Here is a 22,068-nt window from a genome sequence, read left to right on the forward strand (position 1 = left end):
CTACATGACATTTCTTTCAAATACTAACAAATTCATACACTCAAAGATGAATAGCTGTTTTCCTTTTTGCGTGAAACAATTAATACTTGAGGAACTAAATGTAAATTCCTCAAAACTACTTTGTATAGACAAATTTAAATACACTACAGATTTGCTCGTTATCCAATATATTTACCATGAGTTTGAAACAGCAAAAGAAAATCTGGACAGTCCTAACTAAAGAAAATGTTGAAGTTCAAGCAGAGAAAAGAGTGGGAATCATTTGAACAGATTATGACAATAAATCTCAAACCCCTCAACATAACTCTACCACTTTGTTTTAGTTATTTTGATAAATGGCTATGATGGGAAAGATTGACTTGAGACGAGAAGTCATTTCATCTCTGTAAGGATTTAAAAAGAAAAACTCAAATAACACTTCAAATGTCACAGTGGCTTCATTAACTTGAATTCACTGTTATCTTACAGTCACATGTATTTTTCTCAATAAATTTTAGTAAAAACAAAACTTGAAAGTGGTATCTAGCTCCCAAAGTCCACTGTAAAACTTGCAGGCTTCATGAATGCACCCCAAAGTCACAGCACCAGAGTCAGAGTCAGGTTAGTGAGTCCTGTTCCTTCTCTCTACAAGGTATTTAAAGTGTTTGATGCTTCTCCATAAAATAGTAAATTTATAAGCAATAACCACTTCAATCAGCTTAATCAACTTTAGGAAGTACATGCCTGCTAAAGATCAGCCATTTTCGTGTTTGAGAGTTAATTCCTCATGAGGCTCTAATTTTACCAAAAAAATTATAAGAGTTCTTTTTCTTTCTCCAGATAAGTAAATAGTAAAGGAAATATAGTCAATGAATTTCAGAAGATTTGTAAAGATAATTATTTGCTGCTCAAAAGAAGACCACGAACTAATTCTACAAATCTTCTGGAGGTGCAGAATCTAAAACACAGGCATCTTTATGTAAATTAATTTAACATCATGCCTAATAATTCCAAATGATAAATTAAGAAATCCATCTGCCCATTTTATGAGATGTTTTTAATATAAACATTAGGAATGTGAGCACATTAAGAAATGTCTAAAAATATATTTTCTTTTTTGCTTATCTATATTCTTTAATGTTTAACAATTAGCATGTATAACTAGAAATAAAGACTTTTTTTTTAAGACACACATACTTGACATGCCTATCTATGAACATAAACTTTCTGGTCAAACATGTTCTAACTCCATAATTCTCATATAATGATCACTAGGAATAATAATTTTCCATAATATTGTTTTTTCTTTCTTGATATAGTTGTCTGAGGTAATACTTCAGCTTAAAGACCATAAAGTCCCAGTCACCTGACTGCCACTATAAATCTGTTACTGAAAAAACTGAACTAGTGATTTTAAGAAGAAAAGACAACCCCAGGTTTTAACCCTGTCTCTATCATTTCCCAGCCATATGACCTTGAAAAAGGCTCTTCTTAAGATCTCTCAGGGACAGCTCTTGTTCAAAATAATAACTCTCATGACTACCATACCAGTTTTCATAGGGGCCAAATTCAACGTTGTCTATAAAATATTACAATTGTATGTTACTATATGTGCTTCATATTAACTATCTGGCTTCAGTTTAACTTTCAGAGCACTACAGTTTATTATTATTGGGATTGAAACAATAATATAATAGCTAGAGCCCTACAAAATTCTAAGTATTTTACATACATCTCCACAATTCTTTATCTTTATTTTGCAAATGAGTAACTGAGGCTATGAGAACTTCAGTAAGTTGTCCAAGGCAGTTAGAATTTTTTTAAAAACCTAGGCTATGATGTCAAATCCTACACTTGTATCATGTTTGTCATATTAGGATGAATTTTTTAAAAATTAGTGGGAGAGGTAGACGGGGTAAAGAGGGTCAAAGATAGGGCAATAGGGGGAGCGTGAAGTAGGTAAAGGGTGCCAAATATGTGGTAGCTGAAGGAAACTGGACAATAAAATATACAGATGTCAAATGATAATGTATACCTGAAAATTATATAATTGTATTAACCAATGTTACCCCAATAAACTTAATTTAAAAAATTAGCATACACTTAGATATGAGACAATAGAAAAAAAAAACACAGATACCTTGAGATAACCGAAATTTAAAACTTTTATGTTTCAAAGGACACAAAGAAATTGGAAAAATAACTCTAAGAATGGGAGAAAAATTTTAGAAGTAATATATCTGATAAGGGACTTGTATATAGAATATATAAAGGACTCATAACACAATAATAAAAAGATGAATAACCCAATTTAAAAATGGCAAAATGATCTGAATAGACATTTCTCCATAGAGGAAGATAAACAAATACCCAATTAGCACATGAAAGGATGTTCAATGCCATTACCATCCTTTCATGTGCTTATTGGGTGTATGTTTATCTTTTTCTATTGTTGCTTGTGCTGAAATCAAAAAGACATAATAATAAGTGTTAACAAAGATGTGGAGAAATTGTAACCCTCATACCCTGCTGGTGGGAATGTAAAATGATGCAGCCACATTGGAAAACAGTCTGAAAGTTTCTCAAAACATTAAATATAAAATTATCATATGACCTTGCAATTCCACTCTTAGGTATATGCCCAAGAGAAATGAAAATGTATGCCCATACAAAAACTGTACACAAATGTTCATAGAAGCATTTTTATAACAGTTAAAAAGTAGAAACAACCCAAATATCTATCAACTGCTGAATGGAAAATGCATATACCTACAAATAGAATATTATTCAGCAATAAAAAAGAATGATGTACAGATTCATGAAACAACATGGATGAATCTTGAAAACGTTATGCTAAGGAAAAGAAGTCAGTCACAAAAGACCACATTGTTTCATTTATATGAAAGTCAGAAATGGCAAATCTATAGAGAGGGAAAGTAGGTTAGCAGTTGCCCAGTTTGGGGGAGTATGAGGAAATGGAAGAATAATTGCTTATGAGTACAGAGTTTCTTTTTGGGTGGTAAAGTGTTCTAAAATTGATTGTAGTGATACATCTCTGTGAATATATTAAAAACCACTGAACTGTATACTTTAAATGGGTGAATTGTTTGGTATGTGAATAATATCTAAATAAGGCTGGTAATTAAAAAAAACGATATACAGAAATCAGCTGTCAATGTCAATTTTGGAAAGTATTCTCAAACATTGATTTTTCACTCTTAGAACAGGTGAAATGCAAATTATCATGTTGACTTCGACACTCTAAGCCTTTTCAGATATGTTAGCGCCTAAGTGGGTGACAAGTGATTAAGACTGCATAGCCCACGAGAGAGGGTCTAAGAATTGGAGACATACAACAAGAGTTGTGTAAATTGTTTATTATCTATCCTCCAGAAGCAACACACTTAATTGCTGGAACTAATATGAATTCAGAAAAAGTGGTAATGGCAATAGTATTGTCAAGAAAATGAAGAGTGAATACCATTGGCATGGAAAGGCCACTTCTAACGGCTATACCTAATTTACTCACACGACTTAAATTTCAGGGACTCAAACAATTGAGGAACAAGCAACACTACAAAAACATCCCACCCATCTCGACAGGTACCAGAGAAGACACAAAGCATGGCGATTTTATAGCCCACACCCATGTACTTTAGAAAAGCACCCTCAGAGTGTTCTTCCATGATTTTAGTTTTTATTCTATCTGGGCATGAAGCCACTAATAAAAGCCACAAAAGTGACTGTAGCTAGAACAAGTGACTAGAAAGATAGAGTGAATAACTTCCCTCTAAGATGGCTATATCCTCATTCCTAGAACATACAATCTCCCAAGACTGAGTCAAGAAGAAACAGAAAATCTGAAACAACCGATTACCACCAATGAAATAGAATCAGTAATCAAAAACCTCCCAAAAAACCAAAGTTCTGGAACAGATAGCTTCATAGGGGAATTTTACCAAACATTCAAAGAAGAATTAACACCTATTCTTCTCAAACTATTCCAAAAAATTCAAGAAGGAAGGCTCTCTAACTCCTTTTATGAGGCTACCATTACCTTGATTCCAAAACCAGACAAAGACATTACAAAAAAAGAAAACTATAGGTTGATAGCTCTTATGAACATTGATGTAAAAATCCTCAACAAAATATTAGCAAAATGAATTCAGCAATACATTAAAAATATCATACACCATGATCAAGTTGGATTTATTCCTGGGATACAAGGTTGGTAAAATATCTGCAAATCAATTAATGTGATACACCACATGTACAAATTGAAAGATAAAAACCATATGATCATAACAATAGATGCAGAAAAAGTGTTCGACAAAATCCAGCATCCATTTATGATAAAAACTCTCAGCAAAGTGGGAATAGACGGAACATAACTCAACTAATAAAGGCCATATATGACAAACCTACAGCTAACCATACTCAATGAGGAAAGGGTAAAAGCATTTTCCTTAAGATCAGGAACAAGATAAGGATGCCAGAAATAAGACAGGGATGCCCACTTTCACCACTCCTCTTCGACATTGTATTAGAAGTCTTACCCACAGTCATAAGAAAAGAAAGAGAAATAAAAGGCATCCAAATTGGAAAGGAAGAAGTAAAACTCTCATTATTTGCTGATGACATGATACTATAAAGAACCCTAAAGATTCCACCAAAAATGGTTAGAACTGATCAATGAATTCAGTAAAGTAGCAGGTTACAAAATAAATATTCAGAAGTCAGTGACATTTTTATACACCAATGATGAACTTTGAGAAAGAGAAATTAAGAAAACAATCCCATTTATAATTGCATTGAAAACAATACCTGGGAATCAAATTAACCAAGGAGGTAAAAGACCTGTTCTCAGAAAATTATAAGTCATTGAAAAAATAAATTGAAGAAGATACAAATAAATGGAAGCATATACCTTACTCATGGGTAGGAAGAATCAACATCATTAAAATGGTCATACTACCCAAAGCATTCTATAGATTCAATGCAATCCCTATTAAAATACCAAAGGCATTTTTCACAGAGCTAGAACAAATAATCCTAAACTTTATATGGAACCATAAAAGACCCCAAATAGTCATGGCAATCTTGAGAGAGAACAAAGTTGGAGGTATCACACTACCTGGTATCAAACTATACTACAAGGCTATAGTAATCAAAACAGCATGGTACTGGCATAAAAAAGATACATTAATTAATGGAACAGAATAGAGAGCCCAGAAATAAATCCACACCTATACATTCACTTAATATATGACAAAGGAGATAAGAATATACAATGGGGTAAAGAGAGTCTCTTCGATAAACAATGCTGGGAAAATTGAACAGATACATGCAAAAAAAAAAAAAAAAAGAAAGAAAGAAAGAAACTAGACCACCTTCTTACACCATATACAAGAATAGATTCAAAATGGATTAAAAATTGAAATGTAAGACCCAAAACCCTAATACTTCTAGAAGAAAACATAGGCAATAAACATTCCGATATTACTAACGGTAATTTCTTTTCAGATACATCTCCCTGGGCAAGGGAAACAAAAGAAAAAATAAACAAATGGGACTACATTAAACTAAAAAGGTTTTGTACAGCAAAGGAAACTCAACAAAACAAAAGACAACCGACTGATTAGGAGAAGATATTTGCTAATGATACATCTGATAAGGGGTTAATATCCAAAATATAGAAAGAACTCATACAACTCAACAACGAAAACAAACAATCGAATTAAAAAATGGGCAGAAGACCTGAACAGATACTTCTCAAAAGAGGAAATATACATGGCAAATAGACATATGAAAAGATGCTCAAGGTCACTAATCATCAGAGAAATGCAAATTAAAACTACAATGAGATATCACCTCACATCTGTTGGAATGGCTGTTATCAATAAATCAAAGAACAACAAGTGCTGGCAAGGACGCAGAGAAAAGAGAACCCTCATACATTGTTGAGATTGCAAACTGGTACAGCTGCTATGAAAAACAGTCTAGAGGCTTCTCGAAAAATTAAAAATGGACATACCTTTTGACCCAGCAATTGCACTTCTGGGTATTTATCCAAAGAAGACCAAAACAATAATTCATAAAGATGTATGCACTCCAATATTCATGGCAGCACAATTTACAATCGCCAAGATATGGAAGTAACCTAAATGCCCACCAACAGACGATTGGATAAAGAAGTTATGGTTCATATATACAGTGGAATTACTCAGCCATTAAAAAAATGAAATCCTACCATTTGCAACAACATGGATGGACCTAGAGGTTATTATGCTGAGTGAAATAAGTCAGTCAGAGAAAGATAAATACCATATGATTTCACTTATATGTGGAATCTAAGGAAAAGAAAAAACTAATGAAAAACAGACTCACAAATATAGTGGACAATTTGGTGATGGACAGAGGGAAGGGGGTTTGGGGGGCTGGGAGAATAGGGTGAAAGGTTAATGAAGTACAAATTGGTAGTTGATACATGGTCACGGGGATGGGAGCACAGCATAGGGAATGTAGTTAGCATTACTATATTGGCTAGGTGGAAAACCAGAGGAGAGAGGGAGGAATTAGGGGGATCGTTTTATAAACTATATAAATGTCTAACCAATGTACTGTATACTTGAAACTAATTTAAAAAATAAATAGATCAAAATTTTTAAAAAAAGGAGGCTGTGTCCTGTATGAGTTCACTTTTAGGAGCACTTCATAAACAAGAAAGACAGGCAATACTATTGCTCTCTAATTCTGATTTTTATTTCCATTGGCAATAAGAAATATATTTGAAACCAAGAAAATAAGGAAGAGGGAAAATGGACTGGCCTTAAAATTTTACGGTAGAAATGCCGCTGGGTTATTGGCTAGCGTTTGTAAAGGCTTACAGAGAAAAATTGCTGTGACTGTCAGAACCTCACCACTATTACTGTTATTTTAGACAATGACACGCTAGAGAGCAGAGCAGAGTAGTTTCAAGTATGTACAGTGGTAGCTGAAAGAAGGAAAATAATTTCTGCCTCTTCATCTTTCTAAAGTAGGAATAAAACATACTTCACATAAGTGAAATAAAGATATCGCCCACATGATATGTTAGTTTAAATTTCCTGGTATTTGTTTTATAACTATCCCATTTATTTGATATCTCTTCCTCTTTTCCAGAACTCTGAATCCCTTATTGAAGCTCTTTGTTCATCTGCTTTGTTAGGACACCATCGTTAGGTCCCAAAGTAAACTCTCTAATGGGCTTCTCCATCCTTTGGCAATGAAATACCCACATCTTTGCCAAGCCATGGTTTTCATTCTGAAATTAACTCAACATCTGGAATCAAAGCTACTTGATTTTTCTCATAGTGAAAAGTGTTTCTTGTAGCATAGAGATGACACTTCTCTCGTGGGGACAGAAATCATCTGGGAAGCTCTTGGTTGTGGAGTTGGGGACCTGTTAGGTATAAGCTGCCACAAGAGAAGCACATGCTAGACTCTCACGCCCTTCAACATCCAAATGACTTAATGATCCCTCATTATGTGCACAAAATGTCTCACTACTCATTAAGTCCTCTCTGACACCTACTTTCCTGTAACTGCTTTGAGACAACTTTTCCCAAAGTTAAAAAAAAAAAAAATGTAGTATAATTCTATCTAAAATTGCTTATTTGAGGATGTCTATTTATGTTTATTTTGCTGCCAGATGGAATGATGATGGAAGTTGGTGGTGACCTTGGAAATGTTTTAAGATGAAGATGATTAAAAACTAATGGTCCAGGGGTAACACTGAAATGTGATGCATTAGGAAGACAAAGTTGATTTTTTAAGTTCAGTTGCAATAAAGTTGGTCTCTAGGGTTCTAATTGGAATCATCTAACCAGATAAATGATGGGTCAAATCCAGAATTTTTCTCATGTATCTCAACTTTCTCTTCACTCTAACTTGATTATGTTCTCTGCTGTTATACTATTTTACTACTGTGACTCGACTATTTCTCAGGATTCAAAGAGTAGCATGGCACTAGATTCAGAATTCCCAGCTGCAGATGATTTTCCACCTTCAAATTCTATATGGCATTTGGTTATTGGTGACATTTTAACCCTTTTTAAAATCTTCCATTGTTATTACTTCATCCTCTAAAAAATAAATTGCAAATTATAGCATTAAAAGGTAAATTTAGTATCTTCTTTATTTCTTCTCCCCTTGCAAAGAAAAGTGCATGTAGACACATCAAATTTTGTTCCTGAGATTGTGGAGCAATGCTAATGCTATTTTTCCTTTTCTTGGAGCCTTGATATTACTGAGAGGGACACTAACAGTGAAACTCCTAAGAGGTACAGGGGAGGAGAGCAGTGGCTTAACCCTCATCTCCACTGCGAATCTCAGAAAAAAAGGAGCATGACAGAGGTAGAGAATGGAGATAGCCATTGCGTCAAAGTTTGCCAAGGAAAGAAGATTCTGCTGAAAGAGCCTTACTGTAAATCCCCTTTGCCTTCATTTAATCTTTACATTTTTTTTTTTACATAAGCAACAGATAGGTAAATAGAGGTCCACAAAGTATCCTACGTTGCTTTTTTTTTCCCTCAACAGTAAAAGACCCAATAATGAATCACTGAATCATTAACTGATCCTGATAGCACTTTAGGAGTTCAAAGTGGTCACTTTTACAATCAGACCATTAAAAATAGAAATCATAACACAATTCATGATTGTGTAGTGAAAATCATTTTTACAGGCACTTAAGAATTATCGTGATCTCAAAATGTCATGATCTCTTGCTTCCATATGCACTTTAGGAAAATGAACTTTAAAGGAAACATCAGCCAGATTCTCTTCCTTCTGAACTCTGCAGGAGCTCTCACTAGATAAACCACTGAATAAAAACGTGGCTCTTAATTTTTAAAAGAACTGTCCTATTCCCATGATTTGGTACTGCATTTTTTGGTTTTGTACCAATATCAACAAAATGCCAGGTCACACTGAAGAAAATTTAATAACTTCTTTGAAATAAAACCTGACCTCTATTTCCAAGAAATCTCAAATACATTAAAATGGTTTAATATAAATTATATATGTGAGTCTCTCTACAATCCAGGTTTAGTTTTCCTCGCATGTGCTCCTTTCTCTCCTGTACTTCTTCCAACTGACTGTTACCACAAATTGTCTCTTGTCTGCCAATCATGACTCCAAACACACTAGACTGTAAACTCCACAAGGACAAACATCATACAGATTTGCTTTTACTACTGCATTCCCAGTACCCACCACAGAGCATAGCACATAATTGTCACTTGATTATTTTTTAAATCATTAAGTTAATGTTAACACATTACACTTTGTTTGCTAGTTTACTCCCTTCATAACTCTAACTTCTGGTGGACAATGTAGGTATATCTCCATTGTCCCGTGCAGTGCTTGGAACAGTGTAAAAACTGAACAAATTAATGTTAACTAATAATTACTCAAACAGGATATGTTTATAACATATGTTAGGGCACTGATATCATTTCAGATAGGTGTAGTTCAACTATTACTCCTGGTCAAATGTATTAAGAGCCAAAAAAAAGTCAAAACATTTTTCAAATCTGTGGTAAATGCAATGAAAATGTGAGGGTGTCTATATTTGTTCAGGGACCATCCTTTCATAACATCGATGTCCCTTTCTGAGTCACAACTTAAAGCCAGCAATACTAAAACTTCCAACCAAGATTCTTTCATTCTCCTCAATAAAATATTTTCATTTTTAATACCTTCACTACCAAAACATTCTTCCCAATGTCAGACCTTCATTTGATTTGTTCTTAGCGCAGATGATCAACATTTTATAAATGGAAAGTCATTCTTCAGTCTACTCAAGAGCAAACGGTCCTTTTTATTTTGACCCTCCTCGACAGTTCCCATATCATGTCACTTGACATACTCTGCATTGTCTCCATGTTGTTTATGTACCATGACAATGTACACAGAGGGGGAAATGTACCATGACAATGTACACAGAGGGGGAAATGAACAAAGGTGATATTCTGACTACTTAAGGTTAAGTTTAAAAGTTGGAGATGAAAGCTAATAGCAAAGCAAAGGCTGCAGATGTGAGATTGGCCAAGGACATTTGTGGGAGTGTAATCTCCACACTTTAGAGAGGGCACTGGGTCCAGTTCACAAAAGATGAGGCTTAAATTTAGAAAGGAGAAGTACTTTCCTGGAGCCTGAGATAAAGATGAAAAAGTATAATTATACTAATAATGTCAATAACAGTGTTTACCATATGTTAAAGAGCTACTCTATGTCTGGCATTATTAGCTGTCCATTAATACATAGAAAAATGCTTACAGAGTATGATGGTTTAATTTTATATGCCAACTTGTAAGTTTTTGGATGAGATTTACATTTAAATCAGTGAAATATAGGTAAAGTAGATTGCCTTCCATAACGAGTGAGTCTCATCCAATCAACTGGAGGCATGAAAAGAACAAAAACGCTGGCACCACCAAGCGAGAGAGAATTCTCCAGCAAGCTGCCTTCAGAATCAAACGTGAACATCAGCTCTCCTGGGTCTCTAGCCTAGCTGCCCTCCTGCAGATTTTGGGACTTGTCAGCCTTTATAATCAGTGAGCCAATTCCTTATAAAAAATAGGGATACATATGTACATATATCCCTATTTTATATAAAATGTAAAATATCCTTTTTATATAAAATATAAAATATCCCTATTTTATATATATATCCCTATTTTATACATATATATATATAATCAATAGATATATAGAGATACAGATATCTCTTATTAGTTTTATTGTTCTAGAGAACCCTAATATACACAAACACTTGACGAATGTTAGATATAACAACGCTGAAACATGTTAAGAACTCATTATACTGATGAGCACAACATCATCAGAGGAGAAAGGTAAGTAAATTGCTAAGACCACATTGTTATTAATAAGTCACAGAGCAAGAATCCCAACCAGGTCTGTCTGGTTCCAAAGTACATGCTTTTTCCACTATATAGTGCTACCTAAGAGTTGACAATAAGGATAGAGACAAAGTAGAATGTAAGATTATTTCCTGAGAGTATAGTTTGGGTGAAATGAGGAACTTAAGCAAATACCAGGAATAACCAAAATGAGAGAAAACTAGTTCAGTGGTTTTCAAACTAAGCCTCAACACCTAGTGTTCCCCAGAGAAATTTCAAGGCATTCACCAACTTTTGATTTAAAATATCTATAAGTATGCTTTACTATTTTAAAAATAGGAATAAAAAACATCATACATTCTCAAATGTGTTATATTAAAATTTTTGTACAATGGGTTCATCCTGGACTGCCAGGCTAATTCATTTAGTGCCCACCATGTAAGAAACCTTTCCCTGACATCTCTTTGCACATATTTAAACATATCACAATCAGTCACTGATTATTTCCCCCTGTGTAAGTGAGCTTGTCACTACAGACACTCATGGGTCAAGCTCAGTTAACAGCCCACCGTTGTCTCTGGCATATCTGTTCACACAAGGTTTCATCCTGGCATAACAGACAGTTGTACGATCCCCAGAAAATAACAAACCATGTGTGATATTATCACTGTTTTACAATACCTGACCATGCTTGCTCAACTATCAGGTGACACTGATTATGAGACTCATCATCAATAAATAGCCTTTCCAAAAAGAAATGTTATATTAACTATATACAGTTTTCAAGAAAATTTTCAATATTATATATCTATTCATACCATTACCTACCACCTTATTCTTCAGTATCATAATTAAAGTTTTCTTCTAAGCCTTCTCCAGGTTCAGATCAAAAATATGCTTTGGAATCACTCTTGGCCATTCACAGCTATGACTTGCAGTGACAAGCTATATCCTTAACACCTTCACCTGCAGGACAGGCAGTATAATTTCAAAGCGTAGTGAAGCACTGAGCGTGGACAACCTCTCCTTTAATTACTGTGCTTGGTATGCCAGACGAATTTCAGACTTAATATTAACCTTTCCTTTTAAAACTAGATCACAGAGTAATCTTTCTCAAAAATTTCAAGCAAGAAACTAAATTTAATTTAAAAAGCAACCTCATGGGGTACAACCAATGCAAATAATTCAATTTAGGTCACAGGAATATATGCCATCTATGTACCGCTAAATCCCGTATTACAATGTATCCCTGGGTCTGATAGCTGTCAAGTTTCTTTTGGCAGCAATTTCAGAAACTTAACATTGTGAAAAATGCAAGTACATAGGACCAAGAAAATAGCACACATATGTTATATAATCATTTCGGTCCTTACTTTGGGGCAGGAGGCTAACTATATCTTTGTATTTATATAAGGGTTATTGTCTTTTATTGTCGCTTTTATTTGTACGTATTGCAGTTCCATGGAAGATTCATTTCGAAATTAGAATTCACTGATAAAAGTATTGTTTTAAAAAAAATTGTAAAAACCAAAGCACTGGTTTTTACACAAAATGTCAAACATAAAGTTGAAGAACCATCTGTCAAGTGACTCTCTGCCTTGTCCTTCAGCCTTAAGAAAGAGAATTAGAGTAAACATAGATGACATGAATGATGAATTAGTGATCGATGATCAAGGAGGGTGGGTGGCAGTGAGAGGAACACGAAAGGGGCTGAATGCAACAGAGGGGGTGAATTTACTAAGGTAAGAAGAATGGATGCACAAACTCAACAGAAAGCCTGGCTCAGTAGGTCTGAGGAAACAATGAACGGTCATGGCTGGTACGTGATGGAACAAATCAGGGTAAGAAGTACAGTCTGGGTTAAGTATGTGCAGCTGAGCTGTTTCTATTGAGATGTTTGGTACTGGCATGCTTTTGAATTCTCTGAATAAACTGATTTACATAAATATGTAATGTCTAACTGTATTAGTGATTTGATTCAAGTAAGCTCCACAATCTAATCCATGGGAGATTTGCTTTGTACACTTTCATTCACAGTAGATATATACAAGCAATATGTTGATATTTATGAGTAGAAGAGAGTAACCCTATTAGGTACCAGGTGAAAGGGGGATAGAAAAGAGGCTAGTATGAGTTTTTAGAAGCCAACCCTATCTTTGAGTTGAAAAGTAGTTCTTTTGGTAACATCACTTTATTGAAAAAATGTATTCAGAGGCCCAAGAAAAAAAATTAATTAAAAATTCCTTCTTTTAAAATACTAAATTGTGGCACATATATTTAGGGAGAAATTTTGGAAATAATCATTTTAATATTCTGGCTTTAAAATAAACTGTCAGGCAACCTGAATATTCACATGAGATTTAAAAAGAACAATATTTCAAAGGGAAAAGCCTATCTGTAGCAAGTTTAGCTATTGTTGATCTTCTGAAGAAAAATAATAGTGTACTATCTTAAGCTTGAATTTTCCTAGAAAGTCCCGTGAACTACATAAGAAAGCAAAAGAAAGAAATTTTCCTATTGATGTTACACTTCAGAACACATAGTAAAACAACAAATATATTTATTCAAAATTAGCCATCTTAGGCAGAATACCAAATGGAAAATTTTTTAAATTCCACATTTATAAGGAAATTTTTACATTTCCATCAAAAATTAAATTTTAGAAGGATAGCCATAAACTGAATTAGTCAAGTTTTATTTAATTCGACAAGTATATTTTAAAGGCCTACTATGCACCAGTTACTCAGACAGGTGCTAGATATCAAAAGATGGGTAAGAGGTATCAAAAGATGTGTATGCAAAAAAAAAAAAAAAGACATTATAAATAGATTCCTGTTAATCAAAAACTATTCTGAGAAATTATCTAACAGTTGTTAAGCTATTGCAGTATTTTTCTCTTCTGAAAAATCCATTTTGCATGTGTCAGAGTCTCACTGCCTTTAAAAATTACTCAGTTACTGAATACAATAAAATTAATTATATATGAGCCTTGAAAAGTTTTTCTGGATCTTTATTTTAAACTAATTTTATAGCTACATATTTTGAAACTTATCGCAATATAATTTTATTAAAAATATCTTGTGATGTGTGAAAATTATATGAATTTCATATTTTAGTGCCCATAAATAAAGTTTTTTTGGAACAAAGCCATGCCCATTGTTTGCATATCATCTATGGCTGCTTTCCCACAATGTCAGAGACCACGTTGCCTATAATATTGAAAATATTTACTACCTAGCCTTTTATAGAAAAAGTTTGCTTGCTGATCCCTAATCTAAAGTATAGCAAGGGATTTTGGTTGAAAAAGTAAAGCTTTGTTGTTGTTGTTTTATCTTCCAGAGTTCATACAGATGTTTAAAATAAATAAAATGTGTAAAAAGAATTTCCTATGTAGCGTCGGCTCCCTCTAGAACTGGGGTCTCTAATCCCAGCCAGAAGGGGCTTCATTTTCTTGTTGCTCCCATGACCAATACTGGGGTCCAAGGTCTGGCCTTTGAATCTCCTTTACACACAGTGTTAGCACCTCAAAGATTATGCCTATTAAGCTTAATTTTCACATATTGGTCTGACTGGTACCAGATGAAATTCTTAGCTCCCTTTTTGAAGAACTTCACTAAGCATTTGGTGGTGGCGGGGGGACGTGTGAAGTTGGGTAGAAGATGACCGTGCCTCTGTAAGCAGTGCTAAGAAAAAAAGCTCTGTGAGTTTTACCACAGTGGTCCCCCGCTTTTGAGCACCAGTGCTCCTATGAGAATCTAATGCCTGATGATCTGAAGTAGAGCTGAGGCAGTGATGCTAGTGCTGGATGGCAACTGCAAAAACAGATGAAGTTTTGCTCACTTGCCGCTGCTCACCTCCTGCTGTGCAGCCCAGTTCCTAACAGGCCACAGACCGATACCGGTTGGGGACCCCTGTAATTTAAGAGACTCAAAGTTTTAACATTAAACGATGATGCATAATCTTTCCGAGGGTAATAAGAATCTTTTTCAGAACACATAAAAATATTTCATGATATAGGTGTACTTTTATTTACTCCATCACTGCAGATAAAAGAAGCCCCAGCAGATTTTCATACCTACTTCTTGAATGTCTACGATCATAGAAATCAGATGTGTAAAAACCGTAGTTTAAAGGAGTGAAGTTATTAGTGGGGTAGAGGCACTTCAGATATCAGCTGGTGGGTTTGGAGGGGATGGTAGTAGGAAGTTTCTAAGTAGAATTTCTAAGTAGACTTTAACCAGTGCTGTCCCTGGGGTACAGCTGCTTGTTCTAGACACACTCTCGGGTGACTCTGTTCCACAATAATGCCAAACAGATAGGCACTATAAATTCTTCCCTAGATGTCACCCTGGACTTTACAGAAGAGTGCGAGGGAAGTATTTATGATTCTGTCACCTCAGACATCTTAATATCTCTTCCCTAAGACCAAGCTCTAGATCGTTTTAATATTTTTTTCAAATAACCATATTACCTGCCATTGAGCCATATGTATCATTTCCTTTTTTATTTTAAAGAGAACCAGAGGGTGTGCACAGGCCTTCGCCCACACCCCAAGCCTTCTCCAACTGAATCTCCTCGCTCAGAAAGCATTACCACTATCCACCGTTACCCAAGCCAGCAAATCTAGATATTGTCCTTGATTCTCTCTCCTCTTCTTCACCTTCCCTATCGAACTCCCAAACCTGTCAATTTTATCTTCTAAATATCTTTTAAATCCATCTCTTTGTCTCTATCTCCACTGCCATTCTTTCAGTTCATTTCTTTTGCAAAACTGTAACAACTTTGAACTGGTCATGTCACTCCCCTGCTTGAAACCTATGGCTGTTCATTTGCAATATGGTAAAGCCCAAATGAAGCTCAGGAAGCCCCTATGATCTGGCCCTTACTAGAGTGTCAGATCCGTCTCCCCCAAAACTCGGTCACACATCTTATGCTCCAGTCACAGAGAACTTCTCTGAAATCTTTTTGAAGATTGCCATGCACAGTGCCATGCTCACTTATTGCCAGTCCTACGCACAGTCTGCTGCTTCTATGTGTAAATGTTTCCTAACCTATCCACACCATCTTTAGATAATCTTTCTGTGTCAACTCAAGAGTCACTCCTCCAGAAAGCCTCACTCAACCAGCCTTAGACTGGATGAGATGCCCTGTGGAGTGTTTCTATAAGCCTTTGAGATGTTGGATTTCAGAGAATTCATTCTTTGAAGGCAGCATCAATTTTTTCTTGTGCACCTCAACCTTCTTAATGCCTCACATGGAACATAGGTGGTAAATAAATGAATTTAGTATGTCTTGAATAACGATCTACTGCTCTGACTTAGCTCCTTGAAGCAACCTATGGGAGAACTCCCTGATTACATCGAAGTAAAGCCCAGTTTCAGGGCTGAGAACCCTCTGAACTTAGCAGAAATCTTCAAACCATGTCTTTATCCCACGAGCAAGGAATTAGCAAGCAGTCTTTCCCACTATGGTTAACGCCTGGCCATAAAGGGACACAAGAAAAATGTGATGGAAGAAATGCTCTAAGTATGTAAAATCTGTCCACAGTCCTGCTTGCTTTGATCTCTTTTAATCAGAAAGATGCTGCCTTACATGCCTGTGAACGTCATTGATCTACAATATCGATAAGCCTGTATCACCATGGAATCACCATGGAATCATCATCATCACAAAGAAATGTGTATTAAATCATTATATGCAGGAGTCTTGAAATGGTCTGAATACTAAACAAGTCATAGAAGGCCCTGACATCCAGGGCTTTACAATTTGAAAGTTACTGATGTTAAAAGACAGTAAAAAGCTAATGGAGCTGCACAGAGAATAGCTAACTTGACAAGCCTTGCAACCTGGATACAGCTGTGAAAACAAATCTTTCAGAGCTCTATAAGAATATATTCACTTTCTACATCAAGCAAGCTAATTGAATTTTTACAGATTTCTTGCTAAAAGAAGCTTAAACTCTTTGCTGACACAAAGCTCCATAGTAAAGCTACTTCGTAATGCTAATTTCACTCTCAAACAACCACAAGGTAAATTCTTAGGAGCTGAGAAGTACCTGGAAGAGTAATGTTTTGCTCCGTGATAATGCACTTAACACATCTGTAAATTCGACCCTCAGGCAGGGTCCTCAAACAACCAGACCTCTGTCATAATCTGTTGTCTCCTCTTGACCTCATTGCATTGCAGGGATTTGTGCTAGGGAAGTGCCCTACACAGATGCGTCAGGAATCAGTGGAATCAAAATTGCCCAAATTGCTGCTGAGTCACAGAGGTGTTTTTAAATTTTGACAAACAACATATAGCAGCATGCTAAATGGCTAACACCCTTCCCTGGTGGTTTTGCAATCCTATACTTATACAGTAACTCTATCGCACTGAAATTACAGGTTCTTGTGAAACAACACTAACAATAATAATACATTTTAGAGTGGTGCCATTTCAGGGCCTTTTAAACAACTTTCAACATTGATGCATTGAATATTATCATACTAAGTCCTACTTCCTCCCTTAAAACATAAATGGAAAACTAGAAAATCGTGATTTCCCTAGTGTAGCAATCGGCTCTGAGGGATATTTTAATTGTCACATCAAACATAAAATATTAATGAAGCAGTTAAGAAAAAGACTCCACTGCTCTCTGTAGCAAGAAATGGAATTTTAATGCTATACCATAGGCCATTTGTGATAAGTATACAAGAATATTCGTAGACAGTCGAGTAATAAATTGAACTAGCATGTAAAAGCTATTAGAATACACTTTGAAACCAAGGAGAATTTTTTTTAACTAGCAAAATTAACTGAAACTTAATTACATAAACATGTTTTATATTTTAAAATATATATAATTACAATTTTAGTCATATCATGCAAAGGAGGTACTTTTGGAACCTCCTTTGAATACCATAAGCAACACATAACCAACCAAAACTGACACATATTCAAATTTGAAAAATCTGCACAGTATCATAATAAAACATTACCAGCAAAAGGTGATGGATAGAAAGGAATATTAAATGACTGATATAGGATGACAACATTTGTCAGTGTTCAGGCAACACTGTCCAAGACAGAGGGGCCCTTGTCCCTAAAGTGGTCTCCAATTCCTATGCGAGGCAAAGCCAAGAGATTGCATGGAAACCCTGGGCTGTCCTCATGGCATTTTCTCACTGCCTGAATCAATAGTCTCATGGTATTCAGGTACCCTTAGCAAGCTGTACACTCACTATGAATCGTGCATCTCGTTAGTCTTTTGTTTTATGCATCTATTTCTTTTTATTTGGATAGTTTAAGCCTTATCTGAGAGAAAAACCTGTGTATCGATTGGGACAGGTCTTTATTTAATTGGCCAACAGTCTCCCTTGGCAACATTTCTATGAATACCCCCAAGGAACTGCAAAACTATTTATGACTGTCACGATTTAAGATTTCCGCATGCCTTACAAACGTGTAAATAAAATGTAAACATAAAATCATTGTGATGAATTTTTTACACTATGCCATAATTTCCATAACCATATAAGTGTGATCCTCTTCAAAACTGTCATCTTTACAGGTATTTCATAATAAACTTACAATTGTGCTTCTGTTGCTCAAAGCAATTGTTTCTCTTCATTAGGAAATGTCCATAAAGTTTGCAATACATTTTTTGAATGACAATATCTAAACTTAACTAGCACTTGGCTGTTAACAAAGCAAATTATAATGAAAACATACTTCCAGGATGCATTTAATTTAGAGATACCATCAAAAGTCATTTTGAAGCAAGTCCAAGTGACCAGTCTTAGGTAATAAGACTTTTAATCTAAAGCAAGCTACTATAAGATAATGTCTAAAAAGTAATAAACTACTATAGGAGAAAAAATTTATATACTGTTTTTAAAGGTAATTCCATAACAAGAATCCAAAGATACTTTGATCAAAAGTAGGATGTATGAATTTATTCCAATGTATAAATTCTAGCATATTTGTTTTAAAATCACTCATTACTTTGTGTCTAATAATTACAAAAGTATCTTACATTATCTTATTATTAACCTGAGATTTAACAATATGCTATTCTTGCCGAATTTCCACCTAATATTAGATCCTAACATTGTTTACTCCTTGGTCTTACCTGATATTTATTTATGGAGTTTATTGGGGCCCCTGTACCTAGTCTTGTAAGAGATTTGAGGCATTGTACACTTAGATTCTGTGAGGCTCTAATAACTCAAGTGTAGATCTAGATTTCTGTTATAGATACCATAAGTGACATCCACGCTGTGTCATCTGACACATGATTTGATACACAATCTCACAACTAAACAGAATACAGGAAATTCAGAGCTTGAGAGAAACGACAGAACAACCTTAAAAGGTATCAGAAAATGAGACAGTCACAAAATTATATGTAACGAAGATGAACTGAGTATATTTATATAAACAAGGTATATGGTATTGTAAAGAATTATAAAAATATGGTAGTTGAAGATGATCATCATCATTGTGATCATAATGATGAAGATATTATAATAATAGCACCTAACATTTATGGGCTAAACACTTTACATGCGTTAATCTGTTAACAGATTAACTCCTATGACATAGGTCCTACTAGTCTCCAAGTTTTAAAGGTCAAGCAACACAAACACAGAGATGTTAAGAGACTTGCCTCAGGTCACACAGCTACTAAGTAGCAGATCCAGGATTTGAATCAAAACAATCTGAATCCAAAGCATAACACCCATGACCGCTGTCTAATTCAATGCAGAAAATAAGTTTCTTACCCTTTCGGAATTACACCCCAGAAGGAAGTTTATAATCACTTGTACTTTAGGTGACTGTCAATTCCTATAAATAGTAGAAACTTAACTGTTTTAAAATACATCTATTCTTAGAGCAATTTATTATGAAATAGTTTGGAGAATAGGAATGAGTATGCGCTTCACAAAGTTAGTTGCCATTAATATATATATACTTTTTACAAATCAACTTGGGAGCATTTTTAAACTATACTAAAACTTATAAGGTGATCTGTTGGGGGAAAATAAAGTTTGATAAATCAACAATGATCTCACTTAAATGAGCAATGAGGTAATTTAAAGTTCCTTAGTACTTAGAAGTAGCCATGGGATATTCATTCTTCTGAAAACTGCATTTTTCAGACTGATTGGCATTTAGGTTCCTCAAAATGCTCTACTAAAAAGTCTACAATGTATGCCAACGAACATTCTGATGTTGTAAGTAGTAGGAAAATACATCAATAGGTAATTCAATTTTTATAGAGGGAGTAACAAAAGGTGCTGAAAACATCAACACAAAAGGTAATTCCAAAGAGTAAAGTCCTTTTCTCCTATCCACAGGGAGGAGCTCTCCTTCAACTGCCAATGACCTCTCCTTAGTACCTGTGTTCCAGGCTTAGGGCACATGCAGAGAATAAAACAGCAAGACATGAAAGCCGAGTCCCTTCTCCCCCTCCCACACATATGGGCAAATTTATAATGTATTTGGCTTTTCTGATACCTAAGTGTGCTGATTATAAGTCAAGTAATTCCCCATGAGAACTATACCTATTCATTCACTCATACAAGTGTAACAGGAACAAAGTAGATAAAGTATCCAAAGAACTTCAAATATGAAACTCTACATCCAGTTACACTTTGCCTAAGACTCTGAACTTAGACTCTATTTTTAAAATCTCATTAGAGGAAGTTTGTAAGCTTTCATGGCTCATCACATGCAAAGTAGGAGTAGTAGAACTTATTAAATATCAATTGGATATAACTACAATGTCTATTCCTATGGCTTCACATTTGCATGATAATTCTGACCACCCTTTTAAAATTTATACCTTGTGATTGGCTTTATTTTTAAAGATAGATATTTCAAGGAATTTGCTTTCACTCTCAAAAGAAAGAATAATGGAATTGCAGCAAGTATTTGTTAGACGGACTCAGTATTGCAAAAATAAATACTTAATTTAAGCAATAGTACCCTAAAAACGTTTAAAATTCAGTCAACAAATGTTTTCTGAGCACCTACTACGTGCAGGCATGGCACTGATAATACGTGTGCCAAGAAGACATCTAAGTTTCCTAGGTACGAAGTGGAGAAAACAAAGGGCTAAAGTATTTTTTATTAGCAAGTTTGTAATTACTAAATTTCTTAGAAAAATCTAAGAAAATAATTGCATAGTAGCACATTTGGGTCTTGAGAACATGACTTTCAGTTGCTGTTTAAGACGTCAATGTTAAGGCTCTCTATCCAAACAATTGACTTCAGTTTATTCTTTTATCTCTTCTTAATGTTTTCGATTTTATCCACAAAATCCATATTCTCTTCCATAACAATGAATGATAGCGCATCTTTCAAAGAACTATTTCTCTTTCCCCAAAACCCAGCCCATACATAGGCCCTCCTCTTTCCTGGGCACGTGTCCTTCCAAAGCTCGGCTGGACACCCTCTCACCTGAAAAAAAGTTTGGAGACGACGCCGGCCTTTTCCAGAGGCGACCTCTGCATGGTCTCTGGGGACGCCCGGGTCCCTCCCGGGGCAGGCTGGACTCGAGCTCCTGATGCCAAACGTCCCGCTCTCTCAGTGCCTGCCGCTCGCCCCTTTTTCTTTGACCTGCTGTGATGTCATTTGCTTCCAACTCCCCCCACCACCCCTACCCCACACACCTCCCCTTTCCTCTTACTCCTTTCCCCGCCTCCACTGCCCAGGTTAAAAGCCGGGCACTGCCTGGTCCGGCCCCACAGTTGCCCCAGCGGCTTTCTCCACCCCTCCGCACTCCCGCCCGCAACCGGGACCGCTCCTTCCTCCTTGCCTCCTTCCTCCCCCTCGCTGCCCCGCGCCTCCTTCTCCGGATTCTAACTCCCAGCCTTCCTCCCTTGCGCGCGCTCCTTTCAGCTCTGCGTCCTTACCTTCAGCCGCAGCCCAGCCCGCAGGTGGGGGACAATCGCAGCCGCTCTCCAGGTCCAGCCCGGATGTTCGAAAACAGAGGGAGCCGCCCGCAGCAGCAGAGCCTGGCCCCCACTTCTAGCCCCCACCCGCCAGCTGGACCCTCCCACGCGCCAGGTTCCGCGGGACCCCGGCACGCCGCCGCCAACTTCCCGGTGCATTCCTCCTCCTCCCCTTTTCCGAGATCCTAGCCAGGTTCCTGTTACGCTTACAAGGTGCATTTTGAAGGGGGAACGACAATATGTCTCTC

At 35.9% G+C, this 22,068-nt stretch overlaps 1 protein-coding gene across 1 annotated transcript in view; it reads right to left on the minus strand.

Annotated features, from left to right (window-relative positions):
• CFTR (cystic fibrosis transmembrane conductance regulator) overlaps positions 1 to 21,510 on the minus strand; it is a 152,578-nt gene extending 131,068 nt beyond the window's left edge. Inside the window, exon 1 of the mRNA XM_006910578.1 lies at positions 21,327 to 21,510. Within this exon, the coding sequence (XP_006910640.1) occupies positions 21,327 to 21,379 (53 nt within the window). The 5' untranslated portion in view covers positions 21,380 to 21,510. The remainder of the gene's footprint in view (positions 1 to 21,326) is intronic.
• Between the last annotated feature and the right edge of the window lie 558 nt (positions 21,511 to 22,068).

This window comes from Pteropus alecto, unplaced genomic scaffold (assembly GCF_000325575.1).
Source record: "Pteropus alecto unplaced genomic scaffold, ASM32557v1 scaffold22, whole genome shotgun sequence".
Lineage (NCBI taxonomy): Eukaryota > Metazoa > Chordata > Mammalia > Chiroptera > Pteropodidae > Pteropus > Pteropus alecto.